The sequence below is a fragment of the Osmia bicornis genome, chromosome 2 (assembly GCF_907164935.1).
Source record: "Osmia bicornis bicornis chromosome 2, iOsmBic2.1, whole genome shotgun sequence".
Lineage (NCBI taxonomy): Eukaryota > Metazoa > Arthropoda > Insecta > Hymenoptera > Megachilidae > Osmia > Osmia bicornis.
In genome coordinates this window covers 11,727,152-11,747,974 of record NC_060217.1, presented here as the reverse complement: position 1 = coordinate 11,747,974, position 20,823 = coordinate 11,727,152, and the positions used below count along the sequence as shown (strand labels likewise).

General features: G+C 33.8%; 1 protein-coding gene across 10 annotated transcripts in view; it reads left to right on the top strand.

The window, feature by feature from the left end:
* The window catches only part of LOC114871438 (nuclear receptor coactivator 2), a 131,331-nt gene that overhangs the window by 60,157 nt on the left and 50,351 nt on the right, over positions 1-20,823 (top strand). Inside the window, exon 1 of one of the 10 annotated variants that reach the window (XM_029177333.2) lies at positions 12,467-13,277. The exons of the other annotated variants lie outside the window; for them this stretch is intronic. Coding sequence (XP_029033166.2) covers positions 13,261-13,277 — 17 coding nt within the window. The 5' untranslated portion in view covers positions 12,467-13,260. Of the gene's footprint in view, positions 1-12,466; positions 13,278-20,823 lie in introns of those variants that run through there. 10 annotated transcript variants of the gene reach the window in all.

Below are 20,823 nucleotides of genomic sequence, written 5' to 3'. Positions count from 1 at the left end.
GAATTTTGTTCGCAAGATTTTCTACTGGTGTTTCTATTTTTATCAAATCTAAATGGATGTTCTTATTCAAGATCTGTCAAAAGATTGCTGGGATATTGGAAGAATTCTTTTCTTCGATATTTTTAATCTTTTTACTTCTGTAATTATAAGTTTTTCATGCTTTTCCATCTTTAGAATCATTTTATATTTTTAGTAGCATTGCAATTTTAATGAATAGAAATTCATTCCGTTTTTCATTTTTACTTCGCAAAATTTTTTTTCAATCTTTATTAAAATACTAATAATTATACTTCTGTTCTATTTAAAAATAATTGTTCTGTTTAATTTTCATCTGAATTTTAATTAATTATAATAGATATTTCGAAAATTTGTTTTCTTTATTATTTTCCATTTATAGGAAAATTTCATTTATCTTTTGACACTCTGTTTTTTCAAATTCGTGTTGAATCATAAATAGAATCAAACTTTCATTGGAATAAGGATATAAATATTGAAATCAGGCTCTTCTAATACTGAAATTCTTATGAACAGGTAGTATACATGTCGTTTCTCAGCGAAAGGGTTAAATAGCGAGGAGCCTCTTCAATTTTGAAAGTGAATCCATTCGGTGAGTGAAAGCAGCCGATGTGTCCCGATCGGTGAACGTGACACGGTGGCCAAATTCAGGCCTAAGCCTGGAAGTGTTTCAGGGACGCGTTCACAGAAATTTCGAAGAGCTTCGAGTTTCGTAAACCTTCGTACACGAGCCTGCCCTTCCTTTCCTATGGCCCTTTTATGGATTCAGGTCGCGTCGCGTACCCTTTGTATCGAAAAGCTTACCGATAAAAATCGCTCTACGATTATGTAATCAGCCCACAGCCAATGAAAACCATGAGCACGACCGAAACACGAATAAATAAAAGATACAAATTGATAAGTTTTTATAAAATTCCTATGTTGCATGGTGTATGCAACATCGTGTGAATTCGATGATTCATTAACAAAATTTTATTTTGGGCAAGACTGTTGTGTAAGAGAAATTGATGTGTATTTTTAATTTTTAATTCTTCTGACAGTTTAATATTCTGGACGTAATTAAATTATTTTAATTCACGGTGCACTTATTCCTGTGTTTGAGAACTGATATGCTGTTTCATAAGGCAATAATATATAATTATTATTATTTTTTCGCTATGTGGTATAATATATATTGTAGCCATGATTAATTAGAAACACAAGGAATCTGTTGGACAGACTGGAATTATTGGATTAGGTGAGATTACAAGGTTTAGGACACAGTTTCTTTTATTTATTTGTACAAGACATTTTACAGTGAGCGCAATGCTCATAATTCTCCCGTTCGATAGACGTCCAGGTTTTGTCGCCAAACTCTCCTACCGGAATCTATCTGGCTTTTCTCCGGCAGGCGTCCAGGTATTATCGCCATACTCTCCTGCCGGAGTCCATAACTTGCCGACCAAGGGCGGCCGATGCGATGGTCTTACCTCGTCCTCTCTCTCGGATAACAGCAGATAACAGCATGCAAAATAGGCCGAGTCGGTCGCGAGCTCATAATTTATATCTGTTCGTTGCTATCTGCGGCCGCCGTAATCAACGATCGCGTTGTAAAGAATGAATTTGGTGTTTTCCGCGCTCGCGTTTCGCGTCTCTGCTTCCCGTGATAACCTATATGTACTTTACTTTTCTCGAAATTGTCTGAACGCTTCCAGACCGCGTCATTTTTGCAAAGTTTCTTTTTACCGTTTTTACAATATTATTTTTCTTTATAATATGATTTTCCGTTGAGTTCCAGTTTATTATGTATTTAATTTAAAGAATTGTATTTTCTTTTCTTTTATTGTTAGATTTTATTATATTACAAAATATTTAAATTAATATTTAATTTAGTAACATAATTAGTGGTACATTTTTGAGTACCCCAAAAAGTGTCCAGGTGTTTGCAGACGGGTTAAAGAAAAGGAATGAAAGTAAAAAAAGGAAATACTCGCAAAGTTGAATAATTTTCGATCTCCATAGTCGGCTGACCAAAGAAATTTCACTTCCTACCAGCAATCGGGAGTTCAATTAAGACCGAGTACACTTTAATTCTCTCTTTGACCTCCGATTACTTCAGCTCGGTGAAAGTATGCTAATAAGCTTGCCATCATTTTACGGTTGAAATTGATAGTCCTCGCCGATGACTGATAATTATTGTTAGCCGTTGTCCACCGATGGTCGGGAATTTTTTCCTTTGCAAAAACGTCGCCTCGAGGAAAGAGAAAATCAGATAGTAAAGTAATGTAAATTTTAAGAGTTTTATTAGGTCGACTTACTTAATGAAATTAAAAAGGTAACAATTTGGAAAACATAATTTTAGTTCAATTAATCAGCTGTCGAACTGGATTGAATTTTTAACGAGTTAAGTGCTTTAAAGTATTTCCAGTGGAAAATAGTAGATTGATAGTTTGTAGAAAATTAAAATTTTATGGTGTATGTACAGTGTTGCGTGGACCATCAGTGATTTATATTTAAATTACTAGCAGTACATTCCCAGTCAAATCAGTTTCCCTTAAATCTTTATTTTGATTATATTACATAGTATTAAAAATCCTTAAATACTAATTTAAAACTAACTTTTAAAAATATGTGAGGCCTCTTTCGCTACATTGTTATTTTTCCCCGGGAATCCTACTGGGAAGAATGGGAACTTCACAACGAGTGTTTGAAGAATATTTAATATTTCATTCTTTGATGTAGATTTTTAATTAACTTTTCTGGTATTAATAGGATTTTATTAAAATAATATAATAAGACAGCGAGACTGCAAATAATAATAACTAATTAAATTAATTAAACTCATATTTTGTAATATTTAATTAAAGCAACTTCACAGAGATCGCCTGTAAATTAATTTCTTTTATTGTAATCAACTATTAATGGATTTATTATTTGTGTATAGTAGACGATGTGAAAATAATGAGACAGAAATCATTGCATTTAGAGAAACGATCATAACATTATGATATAGAGAGATTGGCCAGAATGACGGGCAATGTTTTACAAACGAAACACCTGATCAGTTGCAAGTTATATAAGCTGCGTTTGTCAAAGGATAGAGGGTGTAACGAGTTGTCTCCCAAGCTCGTAAATATCACTAATTAACATGATTTCCTTAATTCCACGTTTCTGTTGCATAACGGATCGGATAAATGAGCGCAACATCAATGTAAAACAGAAACGACATTTTTACAGAAAATCAAAAACAGAAAGATATCGCTGTTAAACTATCCATGCAATATTTGGTGGAAAAATATAAAAAGATTTTCTTGCTTTATTAAACATTAAATACTAATTATCCTGTTTGATAAAAACGAATATTGATATAAAATTCGCAAACGTAGAAAGTCTAATTGCAAAATGACACTTATGACAGATCAATTTAAAGTTTAAAACCTGACGAAAATGACTGCATAAACATTTCGTAAATATTCTCAATACAAAACAGCTGGTTCTTTATTAGAGGAGTAAACAGTAAAAAAGCAGAGCAAATATTGCATTTTCAAACATTTATTTTAAAAAATAAGTACTATATAAAATTGATTATTTCATTTAAGTCAGATCAGTCTGTAATACTATCGGTAAAAATTTATGTTGAACAATAATCAGATGGTTTTATTTCCAATTATGATATGTGTTATTAAACTGCATATTCCTGAGTACTTATATAAGATAATGAAGAACATAAAATTCTCCTCTATATAATATTAATAATTTAAATTCCATTTAAGTGCTTTTTAAATGTGTGTCTGTTAAACGATGAGATGTTAAATTCTTGAATATTTTTATTAACGATTTTATGTTACAGTTATATGAATAAGTTTCAGAATACCCCACGGTAAGTCTATAAGTGTCGGTCAAATGTTGATGCAATTAAAAATCTTGTCGTTTATTGGATAAAATTCTAACAGTCATGCTATAATCGTTGGAAATATGCAGATTGGAAAATAAAGAAGAAATGTTTCGCAATGCTGAACGAAGATCATTTATTAAAACTGCCGCGTTGTTAGAAATTTCAAGCGATCTTGTACACGGGAATAATTATGCAAAACTGGCAGGATCGTTGGAAGAGACGTTCCAATAGAAGAATAAAAGATGATTTCAGATAAGATCTCTCAGCATCGATAAAAATGGAAAACAAGCGAGATAATTGAAAAATTCACTGAAAAAATCTCGCGATTGGCCAGCCAGTTAATCAATGCATAATTAGCGAGGCAACAATGAGAAAATCCTTTCTTAAATTTTAAGTAATCGAGAAACACAATAGGCGAGTTTAACGAACGAAATATTTATTTTTTACGAGAGATCAATAAACTGGTGAAATTCAATGCAGCTGTTATTTTGTATTGAAATCACTATGATCTTTTAATAAGCCACTGAATTTTCGGTAGAATTTAGTAATAGTGGAAATGAAAAAAAAAAAAACAAAAAAAAAAACAAAAACAGTCATTATTTCTAGTGTGAATTTATAAATAAAAGAACTATAGAGTGTCTTTTTGTTCTTGGCTAATAAATCTACTATAACTACAGATAAATAAAAAAATGGTATATTTAACGTATTGATCAATTTAGGCTGTCGGTAAATAACAGGAAAACGACACAGATCGTACAATTCCTGTCATTATTACCTTTACGTGGATAAATATAAAATTAAAGTAAAGAGTGAAGAATTTATAGTTGCCGGTGAGGAACATGATAGTGAACGTGTTAATATATACATAAATAAATAGGTAATTTACTTTTGTTGCTCATTGTAAATGGCTCGACCGAAAAATGCAGAAACTATCCTAATCGTCTTTTTAACATTGAACCAACGAATAAAAGAAGAACACCTCAGCTGTCCTCCCATACATTGTTAAAGTGGCGAACAATCGTTGATAAAACCCGCAGCCTAGTTTTTATACCTTTCTAACACGAAATGAAGTAATGTTTCACACCCGATCTCACCAAGTCAATCGTCGATGCAATAATTACTTCGGACAGCTTTACACGTGTTTCATAGTTAATATGTAAAGTGAAAGAATGAGTGAAAGAAAAAGAAAAAAAATATCAACGGTAGATGTTCGGTATACGAACCGTGAAAAATTGTCCTCGATACATTTAGCTGAACACCCTGCGCGCAGTAAGGGTGATAAAGGAAGGCACGTGCAATATGAACCTGAACTCGGCATGAACGGCGAAAGGATAGGAATTGTGTATATGTATATGTATACATAGAGCAAAGCATATACGGTACCTCTGGTCGATGGCCGTGGTGTAGAACAGTTTACAAACTGCATATCCGAGAGCTAGGGAAGTGTGTTACTACTCGAGCGTAACCGAGAGACCTCGACCAATTTAAATGCGCGATCGCCTTCTACGGATCATTCGATCGAACGAGAGCAGATTGCCGTTTTATGGATGCTCTACCATTCGTTCAACAACAAATAAATGAGTTTAAAAGTATCGAAGAGAATGAAAGTGATTGCGTTTCTCTAACGCGATTTTCAACACACTTTTCACATTACGCGTGTCAAATATAATAAAAGCTTAGAAAATTATTATTTTTCTTGTTTAATAAATTTCTAGGAAATTATCAGGTACATATTTTTAAAAAAGTCATAGTAATCCTAAGTATTAACCCTTGGACGACGAACCCTGAAGAAAGCCACAATTTTAATTTAGTTTTGTATTTCATATTATTCTTATTTTATATCAATTTTACACTGGTCTTTTAGAAATTATTCTTCCAATATATCAAATTCTTTAGAATAAAAATTATATGTTTCACTTTTCATGAATACCCAGGTTTTGCTGTCCAGGGGTTAAAATAATCGTGAATCGTATTCTTGTAGCATTTTTCAAATTCGTAGAAACTTGGGAATATATTCAAATTTGAAATAGCGATTAATTTGTACACCCAATATTTATTTTCCGTTACGTTTTCATCTGCAGTTTACTTATGATCATTTCTTAGAATTAATCTTAGAGATGTTTCGAATATGATTGTTAAGATCGATGATGGTTGGTTTTCGACGAGCTTGATGATCAAGAAGGACAGGTGTTTACCTGTGAAAGTGCGAGTGTCGCCGTGACGAGCGATATCCGATGGGAAAGAACGTAGGTAGGTAGGTTGGTGTGTATGTAGGTAGAAGGTAGATAAGTGGCAGTGGCGTAACGAGGAGACAAGTATGGGACGTGACCACGATCGATTTAAATTATTCCATTGCTGTTTCTTATCGAATTTCCTGTGAAAAAAGGTGCAATTTGTCCACTGAAAGACGAATTACTTTTTTCTTTAGTCACAATTGTCGTTACTTAAAAGGATTGGGACTTGTTTTATTTTTTTTTTCTCTATATATACAGTGGAACCTCGATAACTCGAACCTCAAGGGAAGGGTAAACATTTTCGTGTTACATATAGAGGTTTCGGTTTATCGAGTTTTCAAGTAATAGAAGTTCGATAAAGAAAAATTCGACTTATAAAGGTTTCTGAAGATGCAGAAAATAACAAATTTAGGTTTTAAAGATAGATTGTTTATTGTATACGTGTAATTAAATATCCAACTTAACTTACTCTGTATAAACATAATTTATATATATGAAAAAGATAAAGATTCTTTACTATTAAAAATATCTATAATTTACTAGGTCGTTCATTATGATTTAAGAATAATACGTTATTTGTTTACAAGAAACTCCATTTATTTTATATAATTCGTGTATTATAAACAGTATTTTCATAATCTCAATTTTTATATATTTTTTTACATAAATATAGAACATTTTTACTATAGGCGATTAATTTGTTGAATTTTGAAGTATGATCGAAAGATAAAAAAATGTAATATAATAATTTTTTTTTTTTTGCAAAGTACCTAAAGTATATATAGAAAGGAATGAAACGAGCACTTATTAATTCCATAAAATTTAGTAAATTTACCTTTTTATTAAGAATGTTTTATCGAAGTTTCACTGCTGAAACGCTGATATTTCCAGAACTCCTCGCTGGATCTTCGATCTCGACATAGCTATTCAAATTTCCTCGATAACGATCTCTCCTCGCTTTCTGCGTTTCATTTCGTTCAAAAATTCAGATTCTTTGTTCGACTCTGAGAGACCTTCGAAAAAAGAGGACGCGTAAAACGGAAAATTATTCTCCGAATTTTCTTCGTAATCTCCAGATTTTCGTCATCGCTGCTAAAACGTTTTTCGCGTACCTGTCGTTGATTTTACTCATCAGTGTTTAAATTACATTTTTTATCGAATTTATCAGATTTGATTTGTGAATTGTAGGCCGACTGATATTTCCGATGATCGACTGTTGGAAAACAATGAAAAATAATTAATTATATCCTACATCGGTGCAGTGTATTCTGATAGCAGATTAAATATCAATTATTTGATAATTAATATATGATGCAAGAATATGAAATTTTAATTGAAATAAATATAAGGTCACGGTTCGATAGAAGATATGAATAGACATTGAAAATTTCCATTGTATACTTTTTATTTTGAAATACCAATTGATCTGTACAGAATTTTTTCAAAATCTCAAATATTCTTCTATTTTATCTAAACAAATAAAACGAAGAATAGATTGTTTCCATACAGTTTTATGGCATGCTTCAAAGGTTTTTAAAAAAAAAAAAGGGAGAAACAAGGTATTGAAAACAGATCGTTTCAGTGCAGAAGCGTCATTGAATAGAAAAACGGTGACAAAAGGCTGAGCCACGACAAACGGGAGTATTTGTCGATTCGTCGTTTCGATTGCGACGGAAAAATCGCCACAGTCGCAATAACAAGATAAGGAAGCGTATCTCTGGCGTGAAAATGATACGCGTATGCAAACGTGTGCACGGTTATGTGTCTGGCATTTTAAAAAACAGCCCGCAGCCACAAAAGAGAACACACACCGTCTTGGCTCGTATCCTTTAACAGCCATAAAATATGATTTCATAGCATTCGAAGAATATTGACGTCACTTCTATCGCTGAAAACGGACAGACAGGAATTTGATACCCGGTCTGAATTAGGTGTGACAACTTTTATACTGTTTCTTGGCTTCCGATCTCAACAAAAGGATTCCAAACTGGTTGCTTGATCGATATTTAACCCTTTTAGTCTTGAATCAGTTTTGGCCATTGAATATGTTAGAATCGAGCATCGTTTAACCGTCGAAAAGCGTAGCTTGGTCTCTATCGACTGATCCAACGTATGATTTTAATCATTAACTGTGGATGTCAAGTTAACTCGTCACTGGAAAATGATTTTCCAGCGAGGATGAAGAGTTAAATCGTCATGGAATTTTGAAACCGATCCACACAAACTTAAATTCCATATGGTTTCAATGGTATTTGGAAATAAGTTACTGTTTTTATTTCTTAATTATTTAACAGTTATTAATTTATATTAGGACATAATTAAGCGTTAAGTACATATTTAATCTCGCAAATTCATCAAGCTTTTAATATGCTATTATATACAGAGTGAGTCAGATGAAGTGTAACAAAGTATTATCTCGGAAAGTAGCTATCGACCTAATTCTTTCTTGAAATTAAATGATACCAAATACTTGATTATGTGGTGTATACAAATTTTTTCTAAAATGGCTACGATGGTGTCAGAATAAACCAATGTCGTCTTTTCTAAATGTTACACTAATTTTTTTTATTCAAATAGGTTTTATCAAACTGGATAATTTTATTAGGATTATTTTTTTTTACTAGAACTTACCAAAAGCGCATTCCATTCAATATTAAAAGATTGAAAATGTATCGAATTTAAATTTATTTGGATCGTCTTTCGTAATAAGTTAACTTGTTATCTCCAGTTCGAAGCTTAAAAATGTATCAAGTTCAAATTTTCGTGGGTCTTCATTAAAATTCCATGACGAATTAAACTCATCACTCCCGTTTCAGCGACGAGTTAACTCGTCATACACGCTTAAAAGATTAATTACTCTATTCCAGGTGTTCTTAAACTTATGTAGTCCGAGGACCCCCTTTTAAACAACATTTTTTTTTGCGGACCCCATCCCAACCCTAGACATTTTACGTCGTTCTTGAGAATTAATTTCTGGCTCAATTATCTCATAGGCACTACATTATAATAAATATTGGTAAAAATGTATCGCTGGTTATTTTAATAAATGGTCTTGCGCGTTTATAGAGATGAATATTTTTATTAGGATAAAAATAGTAGTAAAAAGAATTTAAAAAATTCCAATAAACATTTCTTGGTCAACCATTTTTTATAATTTCGCGGACCCCCGCTAATGGCTACGCCGGACCCCCAGGGGTCCGAGGATCACAGTTTAAGAACCTATGCTCTGTTCTATTAAACTTGAAATATTGGTCATTGATAAATTGATAGCAGTGAATGTATCAAAAATTAAGATAACACTTTAACAGATTTCTAATTTGTAAATGTCTAATATGCTTAAGAGATAAGCTGTAGAAAATTGTTAATCCGAAAAATACATCTCGATGACGAAACGTAATTCTCAAAGTTACAAGAATTATAATCCTTTCTACACTTTCGTTATCTTTTCAAATCGTAATCAGCTTCAGTCTTTACCTGGAAGTGTGTAAAACGAAACACTGTAAGGAGCTTTCGTAGGATAAAGAGAAAACGAGAGATCAGTAGAGAAAAGAAAAGAGGAACCTAACCGATTTAGTCACGACGACAAAAGGCAATGGAACTTTTAATACCCGTGTCGTTAGCCTTTTCCGGATTATCTGGCAATGAAATCTGAACTGTGCGCAAATGCAACGTGTAGAATTTGTGTAACAAAAAATAGTGCGACAGAAAAGGAAGAAAACTACGTTTGATATCTGTCAAGAACGTGCGAGTTCCACGTGTTAATCAAATTCTGGTGGACGGATAAAATTTCACGCAAATGAAATCTCGGTATTCCGATTTCGTCACAATTTTCTGCCATGTGTCGCAAAACGTGCTCTCCGGTCAATATTGAATCGACAAATCGTCAGAAATCGTCAGACCACTTTAATGCGTTCACTGCAGCAGTGGAATTGCACGTGTCTCTGGTATTGAAACTGATTATTTATTATAATATATTAACACGTTCATCGATACGTTGGTCATTCTTGATCGACGTTATAATTTGAATTCAATTAACCCTACGTGGGCAACCTGGGTCGTTTATTTTAGCTTTCTTGATTTTCAAAAAATCTAAAAATATCCTGGAGTGCTCTACTTTAGCATATAATTGTTGTATGAATAAAATGTTTAAATGACTACTTAATTGGGAAAAATAAGTATTCCGAAAGAACCTGGGAAAAAGTTGGACTTTACTTCAGACATAACCTTACCCAAAAAAAATTAAACTAGTAATGTAAAACAACAAATTGAAAAGAAATCAATTCTGTTCGGTTGTGTGAATGTATGACTCATTCTACTGTGACGATCATTAACACTTCGATGACCGATATCACGTATTTTTGTCATTATTTTTATCTAATTAAATTAAAATTTTTAAATATAATTCTGTTAATAATTTCTTCTTAAGTACAAAAAGCTCACCTGAAATGTTATATTACAGAATTATTAGGAAGAGAGCAGAAAATTTAATGTGCTAATATTAATGAATTAAATTAATAATAAATTAAATTTGTGCAGTTCCCCAATTTTTATCCATTCTCGGACGGCATTCTTCCGTTTTATCTGAAATTGAATAAGAGAATTTTTTATGTTAAATCATTTTCACTCTAATGATCAACATGTTAATAATCTAAAATATTAAAATCATAATAAAACTTTAAGGTTCAATAAAATAGAACGACCAGTTACTTTTGCGACCAATGATTGTGAGTAACAGAATGCGAACAATAAAACATTATGACCCTGTTGGACGGGTATTAAAAATACTGATATGGATCAATACCGATACGATTAGATTAGATCGAATGAGAATGATCTTACTTGAACATACGCGTTTAATTAACGACCAATCAGCTAGTTTATTGATAATTGCGTGGGTATTTAATTAGCGTTTGAACTTCACGTTCATCCCATGGATTTAACATAAATTTAATTAGATCCCTGACGTAAATGTTATGGAATATACAAAGAGGATTGCATTTGTTGATTTTCCAAAACTATCCATATAAAAAGAAAACATAGGTATATGTTAAAAAATGAAAACTTTTTAAGAATAATGATTATATAATTTTTTTCTGATTAACCCAAGTTCTTTTTACAAGTCACTGATATTTAAACAAAATAATTCAGCTGTTTTCTATTTGCTCGTCTCGGAATGATTGAATGATAAAAAATTCAGAAGAAAGAATAAAAATGAATCGATCGTTGAGCAAGAATACATATTTTCTTTGCCCGGTATTCAGCTTCCACATTTCTCTGCGTGTCTCAATCATCTCGTTGCACGTCTAGCGACGTAAATCCTGGCAATCTTCGTATTCGACGAAATAGCAAAGAAAAAAAGGCACAATTTCCACGCGTTGTTCGAGGAACAGTATTGTAAGATAATAGGCTCCATCATGGCGACATTCAAATAGCCGCAATCGTCGGGTACCGGTGTAGGAAAGGGAAAGCCCGGGAATTAGAAGCGAGTAAATTGAACGGAAAAAGGGAAACCATGGAGTGGCAAGCAGAGAGGAAAGTTATGCGATACACAGGAACGTCCCTGTCCATTACCTTCTATACACGAGTATAATCGCATACGCAATTAAGTATCTGAAAGCGAAGATCATCTAGCAGCGACTTCTTTTCAAGCTCCCATGTTGAATGATTGTGTTTCGTAACATAGTAATTGCATTCGTTGAACCATATCTTATTTATTTTAGAAATTATTGATTGGAGTTTGAACTGTAGTATTATTGTTGTTACTTTTTATTTGAATAACGAATAAGAAATAATGTACAAAAGCGTTTGGTATCTGAACGTCCAGTATTCAAGGGCGTTTACCCTTTTTAGAGGATTAATGCTGGCCAAGCGAGACAGATCAGTACCAGGAATGCAAGAATCGCAAGGATCTCCGATCCTATGTAACAACGACGACGAGGAAGCGGGTGCAATAAACGTGGCACGTAAAACGCGACGGTCGTTGGATCGGTCGTGTCGAGTTGGTCGCAAAGGCAAAGGCAAAGGTGGCGGCGGGCCACGGGTGCGCGCAATGCCGCGCATGTCCGCGTTGCCATGATCGCCCTGGCCCACTGACCTATATTACTCGCGGGTACAGGTCCCGCATATACGAGTCGACCCAGAAGCGACCGATGCTCGGCCGTGGCGAGTCAGGCAACAAGCCTGTGTATCGCGGATTTCGCGCGAGATCTCGTACACGCGGAAATCCAGCTTCGGTCGAGTGGTCGCGACATGATTCGACGACGATCGGCCGGGTGGAGGAAATTCCGTTGGTCGCGATAGCTGAACTGGCAGTCGTCGCTCGGGCGGGATCGCGCGCGTTCACTCGCCGAGCGGGAAGAAGGTGGCCAGCGCGAGGTTGCTCGTCGACGCGCGCCTACCTACACACCGGCAACCAGCTGCGCGCGTGTCCGTCCCAACGACGAACGACGAGGCTCGCTCGTTCAACTCTCGCGCGGTCGAAGGAACACCGGAGGTAGAAGCCGGAGAAGGAGGAGGTGGTCCGTCGATCGGGCTGCGAAACCAGAGGAAACGGTGTGTGCCACCGATTGTGCGTTGCGCAAAGAGAAGTGGAGGGAAGCTCCGAGCGCGCGGACAATCCAGGAGACTGGTGCCTGGAGAGGAGTTTCGAGCTAGCTACGGCAACGACGACGGCGCACCGCTACGAAGTGGGGAGCCAGAGAACGCTTCGTGACAACTGGGTGACGGCTGCGTGGATACACGCCGCTACAGTGATGCAAGGTGCTCTTCTACGCGATAAGTGGTGACGTCGACAGAAGCACTAGCACCGGCTGGCCGACTCGACTCGACTCGACTCGACTCGACTCGACTCGCGTCGCCCCGCGGGTGTGCTCCTTTACTACCAACCCGCCGCTCTGACCCGATCACCTTTCCACATTCTTCCTCTATTCTTCTCCCTCGCTCTCAACCCACTACCTCTTACCTCTTACCGTGTGTGTACTCTGAAGATTACCCGAACGTCTCGAAGACCCGGACTGTCCCGATGAGTGACATAGAACGACGCGTTACTCGGTCAGTTGTCGAACTCTTCGAACCAACGAGATGGAACATGGTGTCTGAGAGTTGGTACACCTTGGAGCCTGAGCTGTGACCGCGAGGATGCTTCTTGGAGAAAAGTAAGAATCGCAAACAAGCGCCTTTTGCCGTGCCTGAAAGGCACTGATCAATGTTCGGGAGGGTGTTCTCAATGGGATTGGTGAATTCCGACCTAGTTAGGTGTACGCGTTTCACATTCATAGGATAATGTAAACGGTGTTGAAAATCGGAGCTGAAATTTTTTCTATCGAACAAGTGAATAGGATGGACGGTGGAATATGTGAATTGATTGATCTGTAGAGTGTTCAGAGTGGACGCGTGAGAACAGCTGTTTCGGAGCATAGTTTGATCGATGAAAATATTTCACCATTATACTATTACTTAACCTTTTCGCTGCAAATCTATCGTTTTCAAAAAGTTTCTAATTAAAACCGTGCCACGATTAGACATTCTCCACAAAATTGAAACAAGTAACGAAACGTTCAATTTGCGATTCTAGCCAATAACAATGGACCTAGTAAAATTCAGTGACATCTACTTTATATGTGAGGAAATACACTCTGAAAATCTGTGTGCCCAAAAATCAGTAGTTTAGTTTTAAATTTAGTATGACGTCAATCAGAAAAACAATAGGTCTCATTGTTCACGATATATTTTGTACTTTATAGAAAACTGTGATAGTTATGAATCATCGATCATTAGTGACAGTTCTAATGGTGATTGAAACGAGTTCAATTTTATCATGAAATGAAGAATCTGATCGAAAAGCTGCAATTGATAATGATTTACGCGACTTGTATTAGTAAGGCGGATAGAAGAGCCTGTAAAACATGTTTCATTCCATTTTCATTCCAAGAAAGTTGTTTAGAACGTAAAAAAGGCACATGTACAATTGTAATTTTATTAGACTGTTCAAATTATTCAATTTTAATTAATACTCATGATATGGGAAAATTCATAATTTTATTAAAAGGGTATCTTTACCCTCAGGACGATTTCATTGACGGAAAGGAAAGAATTCTTCATTAACCACACTTGGAGTACATTTCTGCAAAGTTTCAAGTTGCCGAAGTATCTTTCTTACTATCACAGGGCTGTTTCAGCCAACAGTGGCAACAAATCGGTCGCAATTCTCGCGCGCAAAAGTTATTGATCTAGAGCGGTTGGTTCCGACGACGCAGATGGCTGACGTAGATTGCGAACGTTGGAAGGAGCCACGACGACGAAGATTCAGGGTGGTGTTGATTCGAAACTCGTTTCTCTCTTACAAAACCGAAACAATCGCTTTTCTTCGACTGATACAACAGTCGAACGATAATGCTTTTGTTGTCTTGGCTCTAGATTTGTGTCTTTACAAGATATAATATGGCGGGAAATTATCGAGCACCTCCGAGGTCGACAATTTTTTATTTTCTTTCTTTTCTTTTTTTCACTTTCGTTGCCTTTTATACTCGTGTAAAACGTTAACGTACGACACTCTAGGCTGCTTTCCTGTTCATTTTTTTTTTTTTTTCTCTTTCTTCTCGCCCCGAGCACCTGTAAGTAGCTGTCACACGAGCTATTGTTGCGAATAAAAAGGAGAATTGAAAGGTTCTCGCGTGGGAGTGGTTTTTTGTCAGGAAGAATGAATTTTAATTAATTTTCGGTGAAGGGTTTTTCTATCAAGTACTTTCTACGTGAACAGCACACCGTCTGGAGAATTAAAAATATCCGTCTAGAATGGTTTTTAATCGGATTTGTCGTTCAGATTTTACGGTATCAACGTGTGTGCTGTGTTTTAAGAAATTTTTAACCTTTTTAAACACATTGCCCGTAACATATACATGTATAATTACAATACACTTCGCGATCACATTTGGCTTCTCCAGGGAAAATAACAAAGTAACGAAGGGAGTCCCCCTGTGTATGTACATATGTATAAGTCGGTGACTCCCCTCCACTTGCATATCAACGTTTACGCATGAAAATTTGAATTGATATTTACTTTACTATCTCTGCTTTTCACTTATATAACAAATGTTGTAATATTTCATAGTGAGAAATCTTATAATTCTATTCTTAAATCGCTTTTAATATTGACATTGTTAAAATTTAAATTTTGAGAATTTCTGTTTCCTCTATATCGCCATTTTCCTTAGGAAATTTTCATTTGATCAATAGTATAGAAAGGTATATTTAATATAATTTCAATAATATTTGATACCTCCTTCACCTTTTCACATTATTGTCTGATAAAATGAAATTCAAAATATCGGTCAGTAACGAATTCCAATGGCATTGAACGTGTTAATCATTTCGTCAATAAAAATCAAATTTGTCAATATTTTTCAAGTTAAAATTTCAATATTTACAGTAGCTATGTAACACACTGATCGTATGTAAATTTTCGTTGAAAACACATTGACACTTGTTATATCTCGATAATCCATATTGGTTAAAAGGCTTCAAATTATTGAGTAAATCAAGTAAAAAATAACTTTGAGTGTGAACGATAAGAGTTGATAGTTTCTGTGTTGAATTTTTTCCTCACGAAAAAAATGTTGCTTCGTCGTTTATGACAGATTTTTATTAATTCGTTATAACAGGAGTACGATACCAATTTCATTGATTCAGACGAAACTGGAGGATAATGAAATTTTAAAGATCGAACACTTTTCATTTTTAAGTTGTCTCATCGAAAATTGGTTTGAACTTGGCATCGGGGTCACAGTCATCTTTATAAATACTTTTCTACCAAAGATACTGCGTCGCCAGATAAGTTATCTCTTCATTTATATTGAAACTTGTTACATTATTCAATAATCGTTGATTAATACATTTTGAATATTTATTAAATGTTTCTCTCCTATTGCGTTCGTTTATTTCAAATTAAACATTAAATACACAGATGTATTAATTGATTCTAATTGAGAATGAAGAGTTAAAAGCATCGTGACTGTTTGCTTCCAGCATTTTTTATGAATAAAAATCATGTGATATCTAATAACACCATTAAAAGGTGTCATATAAGTATTTTATTAGAAATATGTGTATGTTTCATCACTGGAAGAACTATTTAAGTGCTCATGTTTCTTATTATTTTTCAGGCATAGAAAGTACATTGATTCTTTAAATATTTTATTAAACAATAATTATTACGCTTTTGTTAAAACAATTAATTAACAAATTAGAACTGCAAGAAAGGACAACGAATTTTTAATTCTTATATTGCTAAATAAAACGGATAATTAGTATTCAAATTTTAATTTTATTCACTTTTTATACATTGTTATTATATTTTCAATCAAAAAAATTATATATATGTTCTGTGACCATGTCTTGAATTTTGGAAGTAAATTCTTTTTTTAAATCTGTTTACATTCTGAATAATAATTAAATTCACGTGTAGTATAACAGAAATTTGAACATGTTATTATATTTGATATTCTTACTTATTTAAATATAAATGATCAGGGAATACAGCAGCCTTATGGGAAATTAAATGCAATATTATATTTAATACATGTATTATAATCAATACCTGTAAACATGTTACTTAAATAATTGAGTATTCAAGTGGAACAGTTGTGCAACTGGCAAATAAATTAAATTTCTTTTATAATTCAACTTCTTATTTTTAATATAAACGCTTTTTGCTGAACGTTAATTTCAATTTATTTAAAATACTGAGCAAGTTAAATATAAAAGATAAAAGAGCTTCTGTATAATATTCTCTGTCTGTGGTATGCAAAGGAATTTTATTTCGGAAAGTTATTTTAAACGAAAATAACGAGCTCAAATGCAATTTTTCTTCTAAAAGTTTTTTAATTTTTCCGTTCTATTTACAAACCACTGAATCTCTATCAGTTTTTATTTCTGCGAATACTCTACAAATATAATAAATACGGTTTCGAAAAATATAGGGATTCGTATGGATAGAAACGATTGAATCTCACAATTTTGCAAAATGTATAAAATTTAATTGAAAATATTTTTCGCGATAAAGTGTACAATGATATGTATGAAATAAATAACATACAAAAATAATATGTATACCATGTTAGATTCAGAATCTTGGAATTTTTGAATTTTAGAACCTTAAAATCTTAGAACGATGAAGAGGCAGCCTACATTTTTAGTGACATCTTTAAGTTAAAGCCCACTTTAGCCCCTATTTAGTTGTGACAATGTTTTATTCGAGTAATGTTAGTGTTATTTTGAGAATAAGCGAGGGTATGAGAAAAAAGATGAAGTGCGTGGGTGTTAATACATATTATGATAAACACTTTCTTCATTAGCATTCACTTGGAAATTGGACCATCACTGATCGCTACTTTCTTCATAAAATAACATATACATATTAAAGGAATATAATCTTAGACCATTCACCTTCTTTATATATTATATAATTTTTTGATTATATGACAAAGTTTGATTTTTATTTGTATTAAAGAATCTTAATCAAAAAATTATCATCTCAACTCAGTGAACGTGTTAATTTCACGAAATCGAAGTTAAATAAACATTTATTTCACTATATTCTGTATATTTTCAGATTAATTTAATTCCAAATGCAATGAAAACGTTTAATCTCGTCAGATTACAAATATTTATACCAATATCACTCTGTTATCGTATAAAACATTTTCCATATAATAATATCAAACAACAGTTTAATTTACACACGAACGTATCCTCGATAAATTGCCCTCTAGCAATCAGTTTATTTAAACAATTTCCCGCGGTACATTCTGAACAAAACATTTCCGATGAAAAACGAGGAAGGAGGGTTCGTTAACATCGCAATCGATTGCGTGGAACGCATAATCGGAAAGATCGAAGGTGAAACGGAATCGCCGTTTCATTCGCGATCGATCGCGCACCGTATGCAAATTTATGCTGCCGTACCAGAGAAATTTGAAAATTTATCGCGCTGTATCGCCGCGATTACGCAATATTGTTAGAGCAACGGCATCCAGCCTTCCGATAATATAATACCTTCAATTCTGCGTTATTTATGCTTTCATAAAGTTGAAGATTTACAGCGTCGCGAAAAACGAGCAAGCGAGTGAACGTAACAGAGCCGAAATCAAATTCAACAAAGAAATAACATTTTTTAAACATTTTTTTATATCTTATTGTTATACTAAGAACACGCCCAAGAGTTGATAGATCTCTTTGTGACTCTGGGTCATTGAATTTCTCCTTTAGTCTGTCGAAATTCCAATCGAAAGGTTTAATTGTTTTTAATTAAAGGGGACTCTGGAACAAGACATGCGAGTTTGAATCGGTTTGTTAATTGTCTTATTTTCTACCTGTTGTAAAAAGAGTAACAGACATTGTTTAACCCTTCTGTGAACGACCAGGTATTTATTTCATGCTTGGAGAAGAGACTGGTTCATCAAGACTCGGTCTTAAATATTTTCTTATTGTTAGATTCAGTATTCAGATTTTCATACATATTCAATGTTTTCAGTATTCAGTACTTTCTTAGATTCAGATATTGTTGTATTATGGCACTTAAATAATATTGTAATAATTATTTCTTAATTCATGTAAGAATCAGTGAGGTGCAGTCAGCTAGACTTTGATAAATGTTATTAATCTTTATTTTTAAATGTGAACTTTTCCTTCGTTAGTATTATTTCATTCCAATTCCAATCATAAACAAAAATTATGTAATATTCAATTATCAAAATCATTTCATAAACGACACAACTTGGCCTATTAATCAACCAAACAAACTATTCGTTCATTTCAGATTGCATCTTCCAATCCTAACTTCCTGACGTAGGATTAATATCTTAATTACCTAAAGTCTCACCCTAACAATTCTCATTTCATAAAATAGAAATAAAAATGAAGGAAAGTTAGATCAAATTGATCACCATAGAGGATAAACAGAAGCAAGCACGAGCAAATTTCCTTTCCCTAATTAACCTTTACTCGTGTCGTTTATCAATTAAGCTTCCCTAAATCTAACGTTCCCTTCTCTTCGAGCAGATATCTGTTCGTGAAATCGCAATTTTAACGAATATCCGCAATCAGAGTTCCTTTTTTTTTATCCGTGCTTTCTAGACGAGAATCAACAGCAGCTCGAGGTATATTACAGATAACTAGTCGGCGATTTCTTGATAGCTCTTACCGATTCAAGGGAAACGAACTGATGAAACGTGGAAAGGTCGATGGGAGAGGATGCTATTTGCCGTTTTAACTAGCCATGTGAGATGGATCGCGTGGGAAGTAAAGGGAAAATAGGCGAAACACGCATGGTTTTAGGATCCACGTGCAATAGACTAATCTCATCGGGGAATGTGTATCTTTTTCCTGGCTTTATTTTATTTTCTCTATTTTCTATCTTTTAACACATCCGATCTCAGGGTAACAGTTCCATACGCACATGGGTTTAAAAGTGTCGCTATATTTCTTTTTTAATATAGATAGTAATGTTTACAAGTTTTTCAGCACTTAAGTTTTCTCAATTGATAATGTTAAGAAAAAATAAGAATGTAGAAAGATATCTCTTTTAACATTCGTTAAAAATTCCATTGTTAAATTAATATAAAATTATTATACTATTTCAGTAGATATTCACTAAACCAGGAAAAATATACTTATAATTAATGAACACGTCATTTAGAAAATACATAAGTCGTTTAAGAATTGCAAGAAATGATTGCTTTTCATTGAAAACGATGTGTTCATAGTATCAAATAGATATCTGCAAGAAAAGGGAAAAAGAAACACTCGGTGCATGATCATCGAAGCAAGATGTTTCATTCATAAACACCGTTACTCTACTGCAACGGTGAATGAACTCGTAAAGTACAATATTCAGTACAGATTTTCTTCGTGTATTCTTTTCAATTTTTATCAAATTTTTATATAAGTTTATTTTGAATAGTTAAAAAAAAGGAATGAGGAAAATTTGAACGGCGATATTTAATCTAACAAGTTTCCGTTTTGATTAACAATTTATTCGGTCGCTGATTCCACGAGGCATCGACTCGTAAATTATTTTCTTTCTCAATCTATCGTGTCAACAATATGCAGGATTACTGGTGGAATAGAATTTGAAGAGTAGCATCAAGAAAATGATAAATCACCACTGATTTGGGATCGATGAAACGTGATTTCTTGCTGTTTCTGGGGATTTAAGATTCTTCTTAAGATTGCTTTTTTAACCGATCGTTTTTCAATTAAGATGCGGTTGGATAGGAGAGATTTCGAAGTTTAATTAAATTTTGACAGATACGAAATCACTTTCGCTTTTCAATACAAAACTGATGTTGTTTTAATACAGTGCATGTACACTTTCACACAAAGGCCATGAGGCACTTATTAAAATTTCATTAAGGTCTAACAAAATGATTAGAATCTTTAAAATATTTAAAGGAAAACAGTCGTTTTGTAATTAACTATATACATTTTACAAAAATCATTAACCCTTGAACAATGGAGCCTGGGTCAATCGTGACCCAAACTTACAAAACATATGCAAAAATATTAACCTAAGGTTAAACGTATCATTTTTAAACGAAAGAGTTTCATATATCGGAAAAATAATTTCTAAAGGAACAGTGTATAGTTCAGGAAATGAAAATAATATGAAATCCGAAATTAAATTAAAATTGTGGCTCTCTCTAT